Raw genomic sequence first — 21,726 nt, forward strand, 5'->3', positions numbered from 1 at the left:
TTATTTGAAACTTTGCCGTGCTTACTTTTAATTTGTCTGCAACATCGAGAAGTTAGTTTTGTGATTTTTATTTTGAATTCATTCTTTTCATATTGTAAATGAATCGATGAAGTTTTAAGAAGTTGGTAAAACGGACGGTGTCTGTTTATTAGTTCAGAGCGAAAAGTATTTTGAAACTTTGTTAGTATTATAATGGTGGAGTATTTTCAATGTTCGACTGATACTAATGAAAAAATATTTAAAAAGTTTTATTTAATTAGTGTTACTGATACTTCATGTTGAACCTTCCTATTTCACAATTTACAAATAAAAACTATTTGATCCAAATGCTACTTGTTTTGCTTTAGTATCCTTCACATGGAAAACTATTTGTTGACAAATTATACAAAGAAATAGTCCGAATTTTACGTGCTCCAATAGTGGCGTCAACTCAAGTGGGTGGTGTCAGGTCAGCCTCATCAGCATTAAAAAGTCCAGGGGCTGGGTGCCCTTCTGGGGTGGTGCTCCATTTCCCAAATGAGGCGTTGCCTTGACTCCGCTTCGAATATAACTGCTCGATATTGTCGCTCTCTGAGTCCAACTATTTATTTTTATGTCTTTATGCTGCTTCAGCTTCGTCTGAGTGTGCGGCATAAACGTTGTCATACAAATATGTGAAAATTGCTCATTTCACATGTTACGAAATGTGAAAAGGCAGAGGGAAATTCGGGTAGTATAATGACGAAACATTTGGGTGGAAAAATGTGTGTAGGCAAATTGCCTGTCAACCATTTTGTAGACAATTTTCTCATTTTTTGTGCTATGTATTATTGTCGTTTTTTTTACTGACGTACATTGCCTGATGCTTATCAAAAATGGTTGACACAATTTTCGTAATAAAAACGTATGATGTGTTTATTTGCAATAAGTTGTGTACAATTCGATAGTTAAAAGTTCGGCTTTAAAAAATATAAAATAATAAATATTATAAAACCATTGCATAATGAAAGACAAAGATATATAATCATATCGTTTTAAATACAGATTTTGTTCCACAATTATAACAAATAAGATTTTATGACTAGGATTAATGTTTATAGATTTCAAGCTCTTCCCTGAAGTCTCTGTACTAAACTTACTTTCGGTAACCACTGAATTTTGCAATCAAGCTAGAAATTGTATGTACCCAAATTGAGTTATTCCCCATGCAAATCAATTATCCGAAAACTTTTGCGTCAACTTTTCTCATGTCCTTGCTTCCACAATAGTAAAAAATGATTTTCATATGTGTTGTCGACTTCGGGGATATTAGAGAAACTAATGAGTTCGAAAGGAAATTTAAATCAATTAGTAGGCAAACGATGATGGATGAACGGAGCGGGTATTTTGGGTAAAACTTTACATTTTAAGGAGCAGGAAGGATATTGTGATTTAATATGTATGGAAAGGAAGTCCCCAAAGAGTTTATTGTTGTTTTGCTGCATATCATGCCTCTTTCCTCGGTTGCATTTTCCATTTTCCCCTGACTTCCAACAAGCCATCCACTCTACTTTCTAAGTCCAACTTTTAGTGTCATACAACTGGATGGCCTTTTAAGTAAAGTAGAATATTTAACAAGAACAATTTTTGCAGGCAATATGGATTTAAAACTGAATACGATTGAAAATGTGCCATTTACTACAAGTAAGAACATAAGTAGATTTTTAATACTTCAAGACAAAATGTTGATATTCAAGAAATTCAAAAATTTACTTCCTAGTTGCAATAACTATTTGTTGCATTTGCATAACCATCAAATTGAATAGCATGTTATTTCAACGAAGGGTATTAAAAGTTCGACCCGTTCTGAGGTGTGTTATTCATAGCTTTTCTAGTTGTTTTTCCCTCGGCTACTTTGTATGCAGCGCCTGCTGCTATCAGTTGTTGGATTTTCAATAGCCGAGTGCACTTTTGTGCCTCAACAAGCCCAAAAGCAAAACTCGGGGGCGCGGCCTACAGATATGCATGTATGTGTTATCAACGCCAACAATAGCAGCCATATGCTGGGTTAAAAAGGTGGAAAATGGCAAAACGAAGGCATATTCAAAATACCACCAACGCTGGGGGAATTGTACAAAAAATCTCGTGAGCTTACGACTTTAAAGTCAGATCGTCTTTTTTACATGTTGTATATTTGGAAGCAAGTTCCATGGCTGCATGTAATTTGCTGTTTGAACAACTTGTCGCTGGTGACATTTTGGCAGAGCCTCACTGGGAATGAGACTGGCACTTGGATGGGAGTCTGGGCCCGCCTAACTAACTTCCTGTACATGGCTGATGACTTGTTCGAGCACAATCCCCCGGATTCCTATCCCTGGATCCCTGGATCCCAGTCGCTTGCCATCTTTTGTCCTGCCAAACTCGTGTGCAGGCCACGTTGTCGGTGACATACTCCGCCAAACGAGAACAGATACAGCTCCATCTGAAGGAACCTGCAAGTAGTAGCGCAACTGTTGATGTTTGAGTTGCAGCCAGCATCTACACACGGAGTAAGAATCACTCCGAAATCCAGCAAATCACAATCATGCACTGGAAAAACCTTAAATGATTGATTTGTAACATTCAAGTCACACCGTAACAAAAATAATACAACCCATTGCTTTATTCTATCATTAAAAAAATGATTAGAATTATTAGTTTCATAATAGCATATAAATACTATGGTGGTTCATTGGTTACTTTATACCATACTTCCAAATTTTTTTCTGGTGTACTAACAACTGTCGTTTAGATAGTGCAGCAGACTGGTCCTTCGGTACAAAACTGAAGCTAGGAAAAGGTTGGGAAAAGCCAAGGCTCAGTTATAGATACATCATGGTTGGCTTGGTTTCGCTTTTTGGCTTGTCCCTGCCCTGCTTTTCTATTCCTGCCCTCGCCTTTTTTGAGCCTGTGTATCAATCCGACAACGTGCCACTTGTTAACGCACAATGGAGTCCCTTTCAAAACGTTGATTGATATGCCCTGCCTGCCAGCGGGGCGATTTTATCCCGCTGCGGGGTGTGCCATGTGAAGTCGCAATTTAGGCGTATTTGCTTGTACAGTTGCTTGTTGAGGTCCTTTCTCACTAGTGGTAGATTCAAGATCGATAACATTTTGAAGTCAGTTTTTGTAAACTAAAAGAAAATTCCCATAAACTGGTAATATTCATTGATTTAGGTGTGAGCCTCACTCCAATCCCTTGCCTCACTAATGAGTTCGATTATCTACGCCCTTTAATCATATGTGTAAGCCCTATTCATAATATTATCCTTTGCTCGACGTGTGCCCATTTTCAAGGACTTGCACCGTTTTAGAAAATGTTTGAAAAATATTGACACAGCTATTATGTAGCGCGAACAAATTAATAGCAATGACAAGGTAAACACTTTAGCGCTGGGATGTCTTTCAGGTGCGAACTTTCTCTTTTGGCAAATCTCTTAAACGCTGTTTGCCTGTGTGTACGTGTCTTTGTTGGCAAATTAACACACACATTCAGGGGCATACGTGAGCCTACACAAACATATACACAGCGGGGCAAACAAAGGACCTCTCGCCCACCTTCTATATGCGGGCGGTGTATTTATTTGCGCCTTTGAGTGGTTTACGCCCAACTGCCTGGCAGCTATCCTGCGCCACATCCACATCCTCGTCCATATCCACATGCACATCCTTCCACTCCTTTCACATGTCACTCGCCAGTTTTCATGGCTTTTTTATGCGCCTGCAAATATATTTGCTTTCACTTTACACTTTTGCAAACAGTTTTTTAAAGAACTTTGGTGGTGAACGAAATAAATGGAATGGTGGTACATATTTATGAGTTTAATTGGAGAAGCGCTATTCATCGCGTCTCCTTTCTGAAACTATTAAAAGGCTTTGGAACAAGTTCGGAAAATATATTTAGAATCCACGATGCTCTTAGGAACTACCTGACAAACTCGGCTTGTCCTTGATGTCTATAAATAATACATTACATTGCATTAAACTTCATAACCTATCACACCTATCACGGACTTTTATACCCTTTCGCGCTTTTAATATTTTAATTGGCTTACCTGTACAAGTTCTTTATGAGCGTTGTACTCTTTTAAGACTTTACATTTAAATATTCTTTATTGTTCACCGTTTTTTGATCCCTTTTGCAGTCAATTACACGTTCGTTGTGAGCTAATTAAAAAAGTTTCGAAATTGATTGACGCTGCCTGGCAGCATTTTGCACTTGGTAAGAATCTCTTAAAAGTACTGATACATTTCGGGGCTTTTGTTTGGTTTTGTTAACTCGAAAATGGCCGGGGCTTATTATTTATATTGAACTTTTCATAAATGCTTGCGTTGAATTTGGTTATTGTTAGCCAGCTTGCCAGACAAATAAAACTTTTCACCCATCTAGCTTAAAATCTATAAACAAAGCGAGTGATTTACCATATTTTCAGAATAATATTCAATGTAAATAGGATTTTACAAATACAGGAATAATAATAGAGCAAATTTGTGGGTAAAACTTCAAAATGAAAAGGAAAAGAATTAAAATTATTCTAAAATGAAACAAAACCAGACAACAATCAACTTTTCCACAGACTTTGCGCTCGGCGCGTTTCGCTTGTTTTTCAGCTTTTCCAACACACCTGTTACCACAACACAACACCAACAATACAACACCTTGCCCCAAGTTTTTCGTTTTCACTGCAGTTTTTCCGAGTTTCGGGGTTTGTTTGCTTGTCAATGCAAAACGGCAGAAGGGAAAAACATGGACTGACTGTACTTGATAATACGCACTTGGATTGTATAACGAAATTTAATTTCAAAATAATTTGCATTTTATGTAATAAAGATGTTGTGTTATTTACAAAACCGGAGAAAGTTGCGGACTAAATATGGTGATGTTAATTTCGATAGCTCTGAATTAACTGTATAAATTATATTACGTAAAGTATTATTCACTGTCATTGTGCTTTCTATTTTTTTTTTGTATCGGCTGTTTATCGAATTAACTAATTTTAGTTCTCATTTCCGGTCCAAATTGCAATAAGCGAAACATGCCAATTTGACTGGGAGTTGTGCCACTTAAACTTGACATGAGCAAAACACTAACATAACAAGGAGATGGCTTGCATGTCCTTTCACATGAACAGCTCATAAAAATGCGATGCGAGCTGACAACACTTTTGTGCTTTATGTGTTAACCGAGAACCTCCTAAGCGAGTACCGCCCGTTCCACCCCATAACCCCTAACCTCACCCCTTTTCCAGAAACCTGGTTTCAGGTTTCGTGCCTCCAGCAGTACGGGAGTCCTTTTTGCCAGCCCCCTCAACTTTCAGTCCAAGCGAGCGAGATATGTACATGTATGATATATGGCATGTGTGACTTTGAAGGTGTTTCCCCCATTTTCTCGTTTGAATGGGGCATGTGTTAATTACAGAAAAATTGCGAGAATCTGTATTATTTACTTTGCTATCAGCACTGAAGCTGAGCTTTTATTTGCTTGGCTCTTGTTGCGTGTCTCATGTGTAATTGCGGGTGTGTGCGTGAAGGACGATGTCAAGGAAATCTCAGGCGGTCCTCTATGTTGTCTTTTCATTTAGCTGACTTATACTTCCAAATACCAATGAAAATGGGGTATTAAATATTTATAATTTTATAATATTTATAGTTGTCTATATAGTCTGTATAGTCATCTCTTTTAAAATCTTTAAATAATTGCCAATATAAGAATGTGATAGTAGTAGTTATTTTTTAGACATGATATTTTATGCTTAAATATTATTATGCCTTCTTCGCTTCTGCAATAACTTATAAAATGGGATTAAGTATTTTTTATTATTTTTTTCTTTTTGTTTAGATTAAGGTTCTAACTTTTTCTTGAGCTAATCACAATATTCTTGATGTGACAAAATGTTTGTGAAATATGGTTTCCACTGCGCTTGACAATTATTTCCCCTATCAATGGCCAAGTTTGAATCAAGGTTTTGTATCATTCGTTTTGGCCCTTCGGCATTCTTCTTTGGCATTCCATTTTAATTGTCTTTTGCGATTTGGCCAAGGCGTGCAGTAAGTGTGTGTGTGTGTGTGTGTTAGTGTATGAGTATTGTCCTTCCGATTCTTGTTCTTGGTACTTGGTCCTTGGCTCTGTTGTTATTGCATTCCTTTGCTTTGGTTTTTCGCAGCGCGTAAATAAATTTCATATCATGACATTTATTACTGACCCTTAAGCCCCCACCGCCACCCAATCCGCAATCCAAAACCCACAAGCCCGATACATGTGGGCCTGGAGATTACCAACAGTTTTCCTCGCCCGTCGCTCCATTTTCCCGCATCCCCCCGCGCAGTTTTTCTCATTCCCAACGGTTTCCCAATGGCTTTTTGCACAGCCGCAGCGGTTACAATTTTCATTTAAGATTTGTTTTCGCTTTTTTAGTTGTTTTTTTCTGTTCTGCTCTTTTTCTTTTTTTTTTGTGTCAGCTCCTCTTTGGACCCACACACACACACACATTCGTACATTTGATTTATTTTAGCACTCAGGGGGCGGGGCAGCGGGCTATGGGCAGGTTAAAGGGCGAACAATGACGAGAAATGCAAAACAAATGCAGAGGAAATGAACGAGGCCTGAAATGAATGCGCAATGAATGGCCCAAACGAATGAAAAGTGTGTGCAGATGAAGACAAAGATTAAATGTAAGTGGACGTCGCACAGAAACAATTGTAGTTAATTTACGCGTAGAGAGAAATGCATAACAAATTAATGAGAATTCCAGCGTAAATAAATGCACTGAAAGAATATGCTTAATTTGCAAAAAAAATTGAGTACTATATGGTTTTTAAAATATTTATGAAAATTCAATGCAGTAACTTTTCGATTCGAAAAAAATATGTTAAAATTATAATAATAACAATAATGATAATACTGACTTTATGAAATGTTATTACATTTTTGAATAGCTTAAATATTTAACATATATCGACTTAGTACAGCATACGAATCGCGATCGCCTTTATTTGTTCAGTGCAGGCGAAGAACTCAAGACTCCGGTCCTCGCCTCAGGACCTTGGACCTCCTTTGTCCTTTCGAGTATCCTCTCTTTCAAAGTTTACTTGACTGTGAAATAAGCGGACAACGAGAGATCTCCAGCCTGAATGGAAAGCAGTGAAAGGAATAAAAAAGGAGCGCATTGTCTTTGTCTTTTGCATAATTTATTTATATTTTCATTTTCATCGGGCGTAATTCGCGCTGTTAAAATGAAGCAGCGGCAGCAGGCAGATGCCTACATTTCCGGCTCAGCAAATAATTACAAGCTTAATAACAAATTTAATATTGCTCGGTCTCGAAGGCCGGTCATTTTATTTATTGTTAACCCTTTGTGCCTCCTTTTATCTGGGGCCGTGTGCGTGTATGTGTGTGTTCACCTTTAAATGTTTATATTCGCACACGCTCCTTGCCTTTTAATGAGCCAACAACATGGAGCATGTCCTTCGTCCTGCGACCCTTTTTGTTTGCCGGCCATTGAGGCACCAACTTACAGTCGTCCTCTTGGCCTTACTTACACTTGTCGCTGTTTGTCGCTCTTTAAGTCGTCTGAAGAGCTGTTGGCCTTGCAATTAGTTGAGGACCATGTCAGGCTTTCTACTCTTTGTTCCGCCGCTTGTTGCAGCGCCAATTTTGATGGCATCATTGCACCCCGGGGCCACTCCAAAGTTGCTCACTTCAAGAAGTTCCCGGAGAGCGTTACTTAGACGCTCCGACTAATTGCCAAGGCAAGTTCTTGGCCGTCACAACAACAGGGGTAATCAAAACACAAAGTTTTGTGTTGAATATGGAGAAAATATACAAGTCTTTTAAAAGACAACCGCAAATGATTTAACATTTTTTAATCTTATTTTTTTAATCTGAAACAGTTACTACAGTTTTACAGAAGTATTTTATTTCTTTACAAATGCCTTAAAAATAATATTAATAATAAATCAGTCAGGCTAGCTTTGGCTTTCAACTTTTACTGCGAACACTCGCATTTACTACGAAATTTTGGGAAGCTAAACTTAGAAACACAAAAATTAGACTGTAAAATCCGAAGAATGGGTAAGTATTACATAAATTAGGAGGAATATATTAAACAACACAACCCTGCAGATGCTCAAGGAAACCAGGATATGCGGCTGGATCCGCCGCTCTTCGTGACCTGTGACATGGAGCAGTTTCGCGATCCAAACAAGAAGCGTGCCGCCAACGATGCCTGCGAGGAGCTGGACCAGCTGGATGCCCAGGACGAGATCAGTGTGTCGAGTATCATCTCGGCGCTATTGAGACCGATTGAGCCCTCGGACGATCAGTACAAGGTGTGCGACTGGGGCATCAATCCCAAGCAGTTTATGCCCACCAAACAGGCGATAATTTTCAAGGAACAGTTGTTCATATCGAAGCTGCGGAATACAAACTGCAAGTTAAATGAAAATCTAAAAATCTTCTTTGAGCGGGAACTTGAGCAGATTGGACGCTTCTGTTTGAATGTGGAGGAATCCTTCGATGGCTATGTGATCTTCAGCAGCAGCAAAATGAAGAAGGGAAAGGGCATGACAGAATGTGGACACCAGTTAAAGGGAAAGTACGATGACAAGTTCCTCCTCATCTGCGAGAAGAGATCGGAGTTCGACCGCATCGACAATACTCGGGTGGAGAAGACGCTGGAGTTGCGAAACCATGCCGATTTGATGCTAACCGCCATTCGCGAAACCAAAATCAACGAGGAAGTGCAGCGCTTCAAGGCTCGCATCGATATCAAGGATCGCGATCATGTGTTCGTCCTGGATGGCGGGATCATGTTGCTGATGCGACACCTGGTGTGCAACAATTTTGTGGGCGACTTCGAGTACTACACAATGAATTTGTATGGCCGGGTCCTTCGCTGCAATCTGGTTGTTTCCAAGGAGCGCAAGGAGGTGCGCATTTTCTATCGCACATACAAGAATGTCGTGCACATCTTCACGCAGCAGTGCTTCAACGATGAGCTGCAGGATGTGGCCGAGACCTTCATGACTCCTGAGGGCCGGATTGTTCTGCATTATTGGCGCGGCTATAACTACCTTTTGCATGCCGCCTGCATGCCACCGAAGAGAAAGGAACCCATCCTCCCCAAATTGGAACTAATGTGGCGCCAAAACGAACAGCTTTCTCGCAAGTTCCGGGAGCTCAAAGCCCTCAATTACGAGAATGCCACCAGCTATCTGAGCAGCAATTCACAGCTGGCCGATTTTATGCAGGATTATGTGCTCAATCTGTTGCGGTACAAGCCCAGCAATGTCCTAGAGTTCTCCATCATGTTTTTCCAGAATATGGCAAAGGGATAGGTTAATCTTAATTAGGTAATGAGTGTTTTCAAAATTTCAAGTGCTCTTCGGCCAGATAATACTATAAATACATTCGGGAGGCAATATTTAGTATATAGTTTATTTTAGTTTGTATTTGAGTGTTAATTGAATTGAATACAATAAAAACAATGTATTGAAAATTTAAATGGCACGCCACTCATATTCGAAAATACAATATAGTAACCGTTGCCAATAAACTGAACTCAACAATCAGGCACCCCAGCAACCCATTTCTTTGTTTGCGCCCTTCAAACAATCGTCCAAAATTTTCAATTTTAGTCTGTGCCCAACACTAAACGAAAGTTATTCGTATACTTTACAATCCACGTGATATTTTGATATTTTCACAAGTTAGTCGTAATTTGAGCAATAATGAATTGCTTGGAAAAGAAATCGCCGGATGCAAATCCAGAGTGTAAGGGCAGAACGATTGAGTTAAATCCGGGATCTGCTTGCCCGGCTCCGCTAATCTGTCCACTGCCGACGGAACCTCCCTCCCACCGACTGAAGAAGCCTCCACAGCCCGCTCTGGTAGCCTTGACACCTCACCCCGATGAGGCCGCCCAACAGCACCTGGTCCAGAATATTATGGGTTCTGCCCAAGAGCATCAGAAGCTACAGGCGGATCTCCAAGCGGGAGTTGACCAACAGCAGATGCAATTGGCCGACATGCGAGCTGAGCAGTACAAGCAATCGAACAAGCCGCTAAGAATGGAGGAAGTGCAGTTTGCGGTGAGCTGAGTTAAATGATATTTTTTCGTATATAAACTTAGCTTAACCATAAGATCATAGTTGATTAAAACATATGCTTTCTTTCCGCACAGCGTTCCATGGACCCCGAAGCAGATGACTTGCGGAATCCACCGTGCTACTTGCCCCAACAGGGCGATGAGCTGCCTCACAAGGATCAGCTGATGCCCATGGGTCCGATTGGTCCTTGGGCATCGGGCAAGGTGGATTGGAGCCCCATGGCAGGCATAACGGGAACGAGACCCGTTGTGGACCGCTACTCGATCACCCGATACAGCCCAAATGAATGGCGGACCAGGAACCACGAGACTGTGCAGGTCGTCAATGCAAGTTTGGGCAGGGCGGATAAGTAAGAATACAGAATATCAGGAACTCCAGTTCTGACTGAACCGCTAAACTCTGAAATTCAATCCACAGAAACCGCTTCAGTTCGACCACCGAATTCCTAAGGCTCTCCGCCCTGGTGGACAAGTCGCAAAAGGAAACCACCGACAAACTTAGGATCCGTTCGCAATTGATTGGCAAATGGAAGAATACTTTGGAGAATGCCATCAAGGCGATGGCCGATGAGATATCCACAATGGAAGTGGAGCGTATTAAGCTGCGGAAATCCATGGTGGTTTTGGGCGTACCGGAATCCATAGCCAAGGAGTGCATTGAGAAGAGGGCCACACGACCAGATACCGAGTTGGTTCGCGACCAGGTGGAAGAGGAGCTGGTCAACGAGCTCGCCCTTATAGCTGAGATCCGAAGGTTATTGATGAAAACACTGGATGACTTCAATTCGCAGCAGGTTGAAAATCGAACGGCTAGGCAGCGACTGGAATACGACTGGAGTGACAAGAAAGAGTCTTACGAGATTGATACCCTAAATACCGGGTTAAATAACTGCTCCAGGACGATCATGTTTCGACCGGGAGCCGTTCGCCAGCCACCGGAACAAGCTTCTGAAAAGTACTGGGAACACTTCAGCATGGAGACCCTGGACGAATGCGAAAAGTGTCGCCTTAAGTCGGTGGCCCTGCGAAACACTTTGAACTCGACTTTGATGAACGCGGCCAGAGATATTCGCACACAGGCCGATGTCGTTGAAAAGGCCCTGACCTCCAGGATCAACTGCACCCAAGAGGCGGTGCAACGGTTCGAGAATGATCTCAAGAATATCCTGCAGGGCACGGCCGATGTGGAGAACCGCATTGAGCAGATGAAGCGTCGCATTAACTCCTTCGATGCCTCCATGAAGGTTGCCCAAACGCGCATGGACAACCGCAGCTATCGGCCAAATGTGGAGAACTGCCGCGATTTGGCCCAGCAGGAGCTCATCGATGGGGTGCACACCATTCAAAGCAGTGTTTCAGCCCTACTTCATGAACTGGAGGAGGCGGAGCGGGTCAAGACGGATCTGGTCAATTCCCGTGCTCGTCTCGAACGGGAGATTATGCTGAAGAGGCGCAGTCTCTTCATCGATCGGGAGCGTTGTATGCTGATGCGATCGTATTATCCTTCGGCTAATACCCTGAGTGGTGCTGCCGTCTCTTAGAGGGGACTGACCACATGTTATTATGTCAAAATTTTTGAGTTTAACACACAATTTGAAAAGAGATCTAAATTACCCAGTGCTGCTTTTAACGGGAAAGCTTTTACGATTATTGTCTGACTCACATTCAAAATTTGCAAGTGAATACATTTTTGAATAAATGAAAAGCTGTTCAGTATACGCATATATATTTATGTAGATCGTTATATTTCAATTGGTTTTTCAATCAGTTTTAAATATTGACTGCTATGGTTAATTATCTGATTTATCAGAATGTGTATAATAACGCGAAAAGCAAACCTAAACGATAATTTTCTTTTTTTAAACAATATTTGTTTTATTTATTACTGCCGCTAATGTATTTGTATTCCCTTAGGTGTTTAAGGCTTTTCAAGCAAGACCACTTAAGCATCTAATTGCCTGATTTTGGTATTAGCCTTAAGTTCTTTTTAATAAATGCAATAAAATGCCATTAGAGGGCAATCAGACACGTTTGGAAAACCATATAACTGAAAGAAATATGTTGCCAACTTCCCGGCGCCCTACACACACACACACGCGCACATCCAACCAAACACACTCACATACGTGTTGGCCCAAGTACTTACCGAAACACGTTCAACAGCTAGAACAACACGTACTCAATTTAGAGATACACGAACGGGATGGAAAAGGGGGCGTGGCAGCGGACTGATATTGATACGGAGGTGCTTGAACATTCGTTAATGTTTGCCTTCCTTGGAGCGGCAAATATAGGGACAGTTTGGCCAAATACCCTCGCTCGAGGTGTTGGGAAACAATTTTGCAGGGAAGCCAATAAATTACGGAGCAAACAGAGGACGGCGTGCTGGAATTTCCAATTGAAAATGGAAAACGTTTTGGCTTATTCAGGATATTTTCTCTTTTGCAAATTTGGTTGCCATAATTGTCTACTATTTCCAAGGGTCACAGCGTTACTATTCTTTTAAATGCACATGAATAAAATAGATACCCAGAATGCGACGCGTCTTTCTGTCTGTCTTGAGTTGCATGTGTTCCTGGTCTAGTCTCTGGAGTTTTCCTTCCTTCCGCATACGTACAAAACCTTCGCCGTCCAAGATTTATTGCCTGGAAACGTGTTGTTTTTCATATTGGCCAATGCTACCATGGGTTGATGCCAAAGCTTGCCAAAAAGGGTTGATGCTTTAGGGAAAAACACTTCCAGATGGAATTGTCAAGGTCAAGGGCAGTAGATGATTGATCTGAATATGCGATTACATATATGGCTTTATTTTAATTGTTAGGCAAACTTGTTGGTTTAGTAAACGAAAACCAGACAAAAGTGTTTCATTCTTATATTTTTAGTTGCATCATCAACATCGCAAAATATAGTTTGAATTTTTCATAGCCACATGTGATACTATTGAATTTTCATACAAATCATTCTAAATTATTTATTTATCAAAATGGTTTTTGTTGAAAAGTATTTCAATGGAATTAAAAAATTACTTATGAATGACAGACGACATAGCCTTTCATTTATTTTTGCACATGTGCGTATTTATTTGATATCTGCTCACTAGCCTCTTTATCAACATGTTGTTCTGTGGAATTACCTAAACAAATTTGAACTGCTGTGTTCTACCACAAGTAATTTGAACTTCAGGCTTGCAACTAACAGAAATTTCCAAGACAAGTCCATTACCACAAAGCAAGTCTCAGGGGCATCAAACAGCCATTACTCAAATTTTCCCTTCTCCTTCAGTAGCTGGTTGTCTTAAAAAGGAAAACTCGTTTTTCTTATGTTTGCCGTATGCTGTTAATATTTCGTAATGCCGGTAAAAATCACAGCGTGTGGTTATCGCAGTCAACTAAAAAATAAGAGGAAAGTGGAAGTAAAAGGAAACATTGCATACATTTTGGCGCTGGAGCGCGCTCGCAAAAATGGTCGACTGTTTTTGTCCTGGCACCATGTGGCTAAGAAAAAATCTGTTGCATACTGTTTGCGGTGAAACGCAAAAAATGTTATATTTCTGGTACCCCGCTGGGAAACTGCGAGAAAGAAATCCGAAAACGTCAAAAAATAAAAAAAAAGTAGTCAACATGAGTCTTTAAAAAATTGTTTGATGTCCCGACGAATTTTTCTGTGCGTTTGTGTCTGTGTATTTCTTTTATTTTTGTATATGCCCCACAGCTGTATTCTACGGGTCGTTTAAAGCTGAATGCCAGATACTTCAGGTGAAAAGTTTTTCGTGAAACTATTCCCAGTTGGAGATGTAAAGTTGAATGCCACACCTTCGACCCTGGGAGGCCATAATTTAACTTCAACGCAGCAAGACATGCAATTTAATTTTAACAAAACCTGACATTATCACACCAGCCAACAACGAGGCCCGTCTACATAGCTCCACAAACACGAACGCAGACATACACAAGGAGTTGGGACAGAAGGAGTCGAGCGGTGTTGGCAACACAAAGTTAGTAACATAATAAGTAGCAATTTTCGGTTTCCGCTTTCCGGGCCAAGCGGCAGCAGCGTCAGTGGCTGCAACCTACCATAAAAATACATAAAATGGCTCTGGCTAAAAGAAAGCCCAGAGAGCAGAGCGAGGAAAAACCCATCCGCACACACTCGTCGTACCGCCAGCATCCTTTCCAGATTCAGAGCAAGGAATGCCAGCGAATGCCAGCCGAAATCGGAATCGGTGTAGGGATTGTGCGGCAGGATGGCAGGATGAACGAAGGGCAGGCGAGTCCCGTTGCCAAGAAAGTATACTAACGGCATGCGGAGTAAATTGGTATTTTATAGTTGCAGCCTGCAACTGCTGCCCGAGTTGCCCTAGCCGCTCACAGGTGCCAGCAGCTGCTCCTCGCTGAAACTGAGACGTAGACGGTAACTTTGAAAAGGAGTTCCGGCATTCTGTTTCTCCACGATGATTATCTGTTTTCAGTAGTTAAAATATAGGAACAAAAGTATCCTAATAACCCATATTAAGTGATCGTAGAAATAAATCCATATTGCGTTTTTAAATGGTTTCACGCCTTTAAAGATCGTCCGAGAATGCATTTTCCAGAACACAAGCCGCGGATAATCCCAGGAAATGAAATGCCGCTGACTTCGCAAAGGCAGCTAAATTAGTTGCCGGCCACCTTCCGCATTCATGCCAAAGTCACTCAAAGCGACGACATCGGCGACAACGACAAGGACGACGATGATGATAGGATGAAGGACGAAAGGGTGGCCCAGCAGGGGAGGCGCCAGTGGGCGTGCCAGGACAACAAAGGTTGCCGGGGCTCGTTAGCATTTTACAACACTGGCATCGGCTGCAGCACGTAGCTCCTAAGATGATTTGTGACCAGCTGCAACTTTTTGTTGCCGCCTCCGGCAGCCATTTTTGATATTATTTCAGAGCTGCCTCGGCACTTCCGTTTCCGCCCTGCCTGCGTTGCATGTAAATGGGTTGAATGAGACTCCCTTTTTTGCGATCGCTTATCGGGGCTAAAGGGAGTGCAGAGTGCAAGAGCTTTAGAATGCAATGGTGCGTGTGCTAGGGAGCGAATTGAAGTTAATGTGGGCGACTGATGATTTTATCTGGTGCTGTTGACTTGTTGACTTTGCGGGTTAACTACTGCAATGTTTATGACTTCATTATGCTAATAAAAGATATTATTTTTACCGCTTGTCAGAATGTGAGTGGAGGTTCAACTTTCGTTTTATAGCCACACGACACGGTGGAAAGTTTGCGGTACAGTGCTGTCATGCTTTTTAATTAGTGTTAAAATGTAATTACAAATATACAAGTGCAAATATATCATCCGTTAATTAGTTTTTAAAGGATACGTATTTTAATAGATAAATTTATTGAATATTAAAAAGCGTGGGTTTAATCGGCTTGCTTAATTCTGACCTTTAACTTTATATATGAATTAGAAATTTGTTCTGACTTTTTATAGGGAATGAATTTGATGATTAGTATACTAGCTCCGATAAATATAATATGTATGTGTACTTAAAAATAAATTCAAAAGCAAGTGAGTAAATAATAGCGCATTCCAGTTGCTTGCTGCAAGAGTTAGACAGCGATTCTCTGCCTCCGAGCCGCAGACATTTGATGTATTTCACAGCATTTCACCTGCATCTGCCCACCTGATGCAAACAAGCCGATTAGCATATGTTTAGCTAGCCAGTTGGCCGATTGAAGGTGGCCAGACCGAGAGCCGCCCATGCCGACGTCATTCCCAAAATTCAGTTGGGTGGGCCAGCGGGCCGGAAATCAGTGGATCGTGTCAAAAGCATCAACCGAGGTGGAGCGGCGGGAGCCACAAGCTTCAGACCCGCCCCAAAAACACGAAACCCGAAATGCCGAAACCAAACCCAAATGCGCTCCTCTGTGTCCGGCTTGCAGGCCCGGAACGCTGGTCACCGAGCGCTAATGCGGCGTGAATATGCAGGGACCGATGGTCGATGGACGTGGCGTTGTCAGCTGGGGCCAGCACGTTATCATCGTCAATGCACGATTTTTTGGTCGCTGTCAGGCCCAAATGTTTGCAGAGCATTTCCCAGCGCATCCCCAGCTAATGTGCGGTTTGGCGGTCGCCAGGAGATTAGCCCCAGCCCGCCAAGCTCCCAACCCACTCCATTCGCTTCTCCATTTCCCAGCGCTCACCTTTTCTCCGTGTTGACGTTACCTGAAAAATCAAAATTCCAAATTCCAGCACGAGCCAGATTGTCGGGCATTTTATTACGAGGAATGTGTTGACGCTCCACCTTTAGAAATGATTGAATGACATGCCTGAGAAGAAAAGGACCAAGTGGAAAAGTGTAAGACAGTCCCAGATTCTGACGCACTTAATATATGCAATGAAATGAGGTGGTTTTTTAATTCAACAGAATGCTGAAATTCTCTGAAATTTTTGCTGAATGTTCTTTAGAGACACATGAACAAATGGTAAAAGGAGAATGCCATTAAAGCACATTTTTGACAAAAAAGAAATGTTTAATTAAATCTATATAAATAAAATTGTTTTTAACTCCTTCTTTGTAATTGAATATGATTTAATTACAATTTATGATGAATACAAGCTTAAAGCGGAACTTGTTAATTTTAAAAACAATTTCGAAGGATTAATGTATATTTCCCCAAGGCTTTTTAAGTTCTGATTATTTAACATATGTTTATAACGTTAACATATATATATAACGTATGTTTGAATAAGATTTCATATTTTTTCTCTGTCAGAATTATTAACATTCTATTAATATCTTGAAATCCACAAAATGATCATATGTCACAGTACCACTTGTCTACGACCGTAGTCATCTCGAATCCCCACACCATTTCCGCTAAACTTCTCATTTACAATCTCTGCTGGTAAAGTGTGTAAAAAAAGAGAAGCACCCAAAGTTAAAACTCAAACTCAGATGTCGTAGCCCGACTTTTGAGCCGGCAGAAAAAACTTGTTCTTCAGTCGCGCCCCAAAACCATCCACATCCTGCGAAGTCCTTGTTTGCGAATCCGTATGTGTGGGTGTTCGCTAGCCGGCATTTTTGGGTGTGAGCCAGCATTGAGCTGTTTGTCTTTTAATTGTTTGCACTTAAGTCGTTGGTTTGTTTGTTCGTCTGCGTTTGTCTGCCTGGCAGGTTATGACTTTTGTGAGAAAAGTCGTTAGGAGAGCGCTCAAGCAAATTACGCCCACAAAGTATGGCACGTTTTTTCGGTGAAATTAATGCGAGTTTAAGGTGGGGCTTCCACAAGAAGATGCATTTAAATGCTGGGGATCACGGTATTTGCATGCTCTGGGTAGAAGTAACCGACTGCGAAGAAATCAAAGAAAATGTTGCATTTCAATTAATTCATGCTTTAAGAGAACTTTAAAGTTATAACTTGACATCAGAATTTCCAATTCCAGCTTCAATCAATCTATAGCTATTAAAAATACCTTGAAATATTCCTGCTTCAATGTTTAGCTTAATATTGAGAAAGCTTGGTAAGCGTGTTATTAACACAAACAAAGCATCTTTGAGCAACCAAATGCAGTGCCAATTGACTTATCTGTGAGGTCACTCTATCACCGTTTGTTACCCCCGTTTTCAAGTATTTCCAAAAGCACCAACTAAAGCAATAACTACATGTTTGCCCGGACAAACAACATGGGGAGCCAGGACGGATGCAATCCGAATCCTTAACCTTAACACTTGGCTAAATTGATACACACATCAAAGTTGCGTTGCAATAGCCTCAAATCTTTCCGTAAATCAAGCAAAATGCAAATTTCACTAAAAGCTGAGGACGAATCCGAACCGAAGGAAAGCGGAGACCACAAAACCAGCACACAAAAAATGCAAAAGCGAATGGCGAAAGGAAAATTGTTGTCCAACTGAAGTTTGGTACCTGAAAGTTTTGTGGGGGAATGGCCCAAAATGGCTGCCAGGTAAACGGACCACGTTGAGGTAGGAAAGAGCTGACCCCCGAAAGCCTTATTTATCACACGTATAGTTCCGGTCTCGATTCTCACCCTTCCATTACCAGATTTGGTTTCTGAAATCGCATACGAATGTTGGCCAATTGGATTTGGTTAGCCCAAGAGTTGGCCAAAGCCGTAGTGTGTGTGTTTGAATGGACCTTATCCAGGTTCGGGCCCGCCTGATATACATCTCTCTTCCAGGGCACTGTAAAAAATATTTGAGAAACTTAATATCACATTTTATATTAATTACAGAAAGAACCTAGTACAAGTTCTAGGAATGTATATTTTTCCCATGCTGCATCTCGATTATCTGGAAATTTGCATTACAAAGTAACCGGTACAGAACGCTGATTGCAAGTTCGAAGAAATCTGTAAATTGCAATGGAATTTTGTGTTGTCTTTCCAAGTCCGGCTGATAAGACTAATAAAAAAAATTGTATAAATGAGGCGAAAGTTGTTGCAACAACATCAGTCTCTGCAAGACACTCTCGTTCAGCTAAAGATGTCACCTTACCTTGGACTTGTGGTTATACTTTTTTGCACCTTTCTCGTAGGAATCGAAAGTGCCTCTCCTAATCGAAATCGCCAATACCCAGCTCAACAACAGAAAGTAAGCATAACTTTCAAAATTAAATATTTAATTTATCTTTATTATCTGTACCAGCAATATGGAGTTCGAACTTATGGTGCCTCAGGAAGTTCCCAAAGTTTTGGGCCGCCTACTGTTCCGGAATTTCCACAGATGAGTTTTGACAATACCTTTTCTTCAAGTCAATTCGGACCATTTTCCACTGGGGAATTCTTTCCCTTAGGACCACCACCATCATCATCAGGTGGAGGATGTTCCCTCGGATGTGGATCGTTTAATGTGCTAGCTGGCACAAGCAAGGACAGGTTTTCAAACAATTAAATAATGCATACACATATTTAAATAAATGAATATGAATATTTTGGAAAATATAAGATTTATTTTCTTCAGTGCTTTCTGGATTCCTACAGTTCTTGTTGCCCCAAAAATGTCCACGCCTGCCACAAAATGGTAACGAAGAATTTTCCCGTCGCCTTCCGATCAAGTTTCCTTTTGAGCGTGGAATTCGGCATTTGATTTGCGGAAAAGAGGGCATCATGTTGATTAAAACCGAGGGGCAATAGGAATACAGCATTTTACCTTACACCACTACTCTGTCGCATAATGCACATACCAGGAAAATTAAAATGAAGTTTATTTATGCCCAGCCAAAGTTAAAGTCGGATGGAACAACTTCGTGCCGTTTGGTCTTATTTAATTAAACCCGGTAGCGGGCATGTTTTATTTCAATTAGTAGCCGGGGCAAGTGGATGTTGCAATGCACAAAAACCCGTGCAAAATAATTAACTGCATGCAACAATTTCCCTGGCACTCCTAACTGCCGAGCTGGTTGCCACGATATTGAACCGAGTTCGCTGGGCTGGTTTACTTGCATGTACGAAAATGGAAATCTGCATTTAATTTATTGATGCAACAGCGACGGCAAGTGAATGGGAACTCCGGCTGAGGATTTCGATGTACCCGCCAGTCGCCTAAATGTATGCAGCGTAAAATTGTTAAATGCGCGCTTAATCTGCATATAGGCGTGGATGCCGCCGTGCGCCACGCCCTCCTACCGCCCACTGCACAACCCGCACCCGTCGTTGGCACCGAAATTGTTTCATTTCCCCATTAAAATGTACGGACGAAAATGTTAAACACTTTATTGGCTCAGTCCCGAACGCCGGTGGGCGTGGCAGGTCTACCTCCGATTGTTGCGGCTGTTTGCCACGTTAGCATATCTGTTTTTCATGTTCGCAGCACTAATCGGCCAACGTCCGTCTGCTCGAATCCCGGGAATCCCCCGACCCACCGAATTTGGTTCCTGGGGAGCGGCTGTCCGCCGGGATGGCATGCGATGGAATGGCTGGCGATGGGTTCATTCCAGACAGTTGCCACCTACTGCACTCACACGTATTCCGGACAGAGCTTTACGATTTATCGGAGTCGGGTCACAGGGAATTCCTTAAGCCATTGAATGCCGCTTTTAAAGTGGATATTGCGAAATGATTGGGCGTCAAACAAGAAACTTTTCCATTAGAGTTTCAAGACCAATGGCTCAACAAATCCAATGATCATGTTCCATTTGAGGACTTTAGTGAATGGTTAGGATATTTTTTTTAGATGCAGAAAATGTTATGTAGCCATTAACAATTACTTTGTTTAGAAATTGTTATTTTGAAATTATGTAGTCATATTGTTTACGAAAGTAAATGCTTTTTTTATGTTTTAAAATATTTCAATTTATCATTTCAAATCAATTATTGCGGTCTCCTTCAGCTTCATATATTTTCGGTTCGGTGTAGTTCTTGAACATTTCGGGTTTCCGATTAATGTTTGGGCCTAGGTTTCCTGGTATCAAGGGTGTTACTAGCCAGCAGATTTGGCATGCAATCCACGTTGGCTGGGACATCACTGCCTCCAGCATTGTCAGCCGGAGGGGGCGGCAAAGAGCCGTCTGAATTCATTCGCATCCCAATCTAGTAATAATTATAAAAAGTTGATTAAAACATTTTCCAAATCAATAGGAATACTTGCTACTTACATTTTGTCGGTAAGGCCCAGCCTGATGGCGCCTGTTGTACTGGGCATTGGTCAGTCCCAGGAGAACGCAGCTGAGGAGCAGAATTGCAAGTGCGAATTTAGGAGACATCTTTAGCTTGGCTTGAGCGGCTGGAAGACACTGTGACTTTGGCTGGGAATCTGTGCGTATTTATACCGATTTGTCGAGGAAACCGTCAGCTTATCTGCTGCTGCTGCCCATGAGAAAATCGGATTTAATGCATGTTGCAGTTCTTAAGAAATGTGATAACAGTTCATTTACATTTGCAATCTCTTAGGTGGAAGAAGTGTTTCCATGAATAATATTATTGGGTTAAAAGAGATAACATTTTTCTTAGTGTGTCAATGTTATTTAGTTATATGGTTCTTTAATAATCAAAAACAAACAATTTATATTTATTCATCCTTTTTGATCCAAAGATTTTTTCATAAATTTTAATTATATTTAAATGTTGTAAAATACCTGCAATACGCAATTCAATTTTGTATTGAAAATTTATTGTTTTTAGATATGAGAAACTCATTTTTCATTTCACTACAAATATTTTCTATTTCAATTTACTAATGCTTTTCCAAAACCAAATTGCATAATGCTTCTATAGCACTTTCATTGATATATACATTCGTACAATGAAAATTTGCGATACCTTAATGTTTTTCGTGACGTCAACCATTTGGCAAATTTTAGTTTTTTGCATTTGAATTTTTTGGAAATTGTTCTTTTTTGTTCATGCTTCCTTTGGCCCATTGCTACCATTTTGGCAGGCGGCCAAAGAACCTCCATATAGTGGCTACCGTATAGAGCCATATACATTTGTAGACCCAGTTCATCCCTGTAGTAAAGTCGAGTTGACTCGCAACCTTTTTGATTAGATTACGCAACGTAAAACTGGTTTGCAAATTGAATAAATGACTTTTGCGTTGCCAATATAAAACGTGTTTGAAATTTTTGATTAGGCAAACACAAACACAGGGAACGCGATTTTCGACCTTTCAAACGTACCAACAA

At 41.0% G+C, this 21,726-nt stretch overlaps 4 protein-coding genes across 4 annotated transcripts; 3 read left to right on the plus strand and 1 right to left on the minus strand.

Moving 5' to 3' along the window:
- Window positions 1-7,935: 7,935 nt before the first annotated feature.
- Window positions 7,936-9,781, plus strand: LOC6732459. Its single transcript, XM_002079543.4, has 2 exons — window positions 7,936-8,068; window positions 8,120-9,781. Exons 1-2 carry the CDS (start codon window positions 8,065-8,067, stop codon window positions 9,331-9,333), a joined length of 1,218 nt encoding a protein of 405 aa, XP_002079579.1. The 5' UTR covers window positions 7,936-8,064; the 3' UTR covers window positions 9,334-9,781.
- LOC6732460 (tektin-4) lies at window positions 9,718-11,827 on the plus strand. Its single transcript, XM_016180185.3, has 3 exons — window positions 9,718-10,086; window positions 10,179-10,453; window positions 10,522-11,827. The coding sequence occupies exons 1-3, from the start codon at window positions 9,727-9,729 to the stop codon at window positions 11,642-11,644; spliced, it is 1,758 nt and encodes a 585-aa protein (XP_016025101.1). The 5' UTR covers window positions 9,718-9,726; the 3' UTR covers window positions 11,645-11,827.
- A 6,688-nt stretch (window positions 11,828-18,515) lies between these two features.
- LOC120285359 lies at window positions 18,516-19,039 on the plus strand. Its single transcript, XM_039297733.1, has 2 exons — window positions 18,516-18,698; window positions 18,753-19,039. The coding sequence occupies exons 1-2, from the start codon at window positions 18,531-18,533 to the stop codon at window positions 18,996-18,998; spliced, it is 414 nt and encodes a 137-aa protein (XP_039153667.1). The 5' UTR covers window positions 18,516-18,530; the 3' UTR covers window positions 18,999-19,039.
- A 1,365-nt stretch (window positions 19,040-20,404) lies between these two features.
- LOC6732461 lies at window positions 20,405-20,859 on the minus strand. The gene is made up of 2 exons (XM_016178226.3): window positions 20,701-20,859; window positions 20,405-20,635 (listed from the first exon to the last, which is right to left on the minus strand). The coding sequence occupies exons 1-2, from the start codon at window positions 20,806-20,808 to the stop codon at window positions 20,486-20,488; spliced, it is 258 nt and encodes an 85-aa protein (XP_016025102.1). The 5' UTR covers window positions 20,809-20,859; the 3' UTR covers window positions 20,405-20,485.
- Window positions 20,860-21,726: the final 867 nt, after the last annotated feature.

This window comes from Drosophila simulans, chromosome 2L (genome assembly GCF_016746395.2).
Source record: "Drosophila simulans strain w501 chromosome 2L, Prin_Dsim_3.1, whole genome shotgun sequence".
Taxonomy (NCBI): domain Eukaryota; kingdom Metazoa; phylum Arthropoda; class Insecta; order Diptera; family Drosophilidae; genus Drosophila; species Drosophila simulans.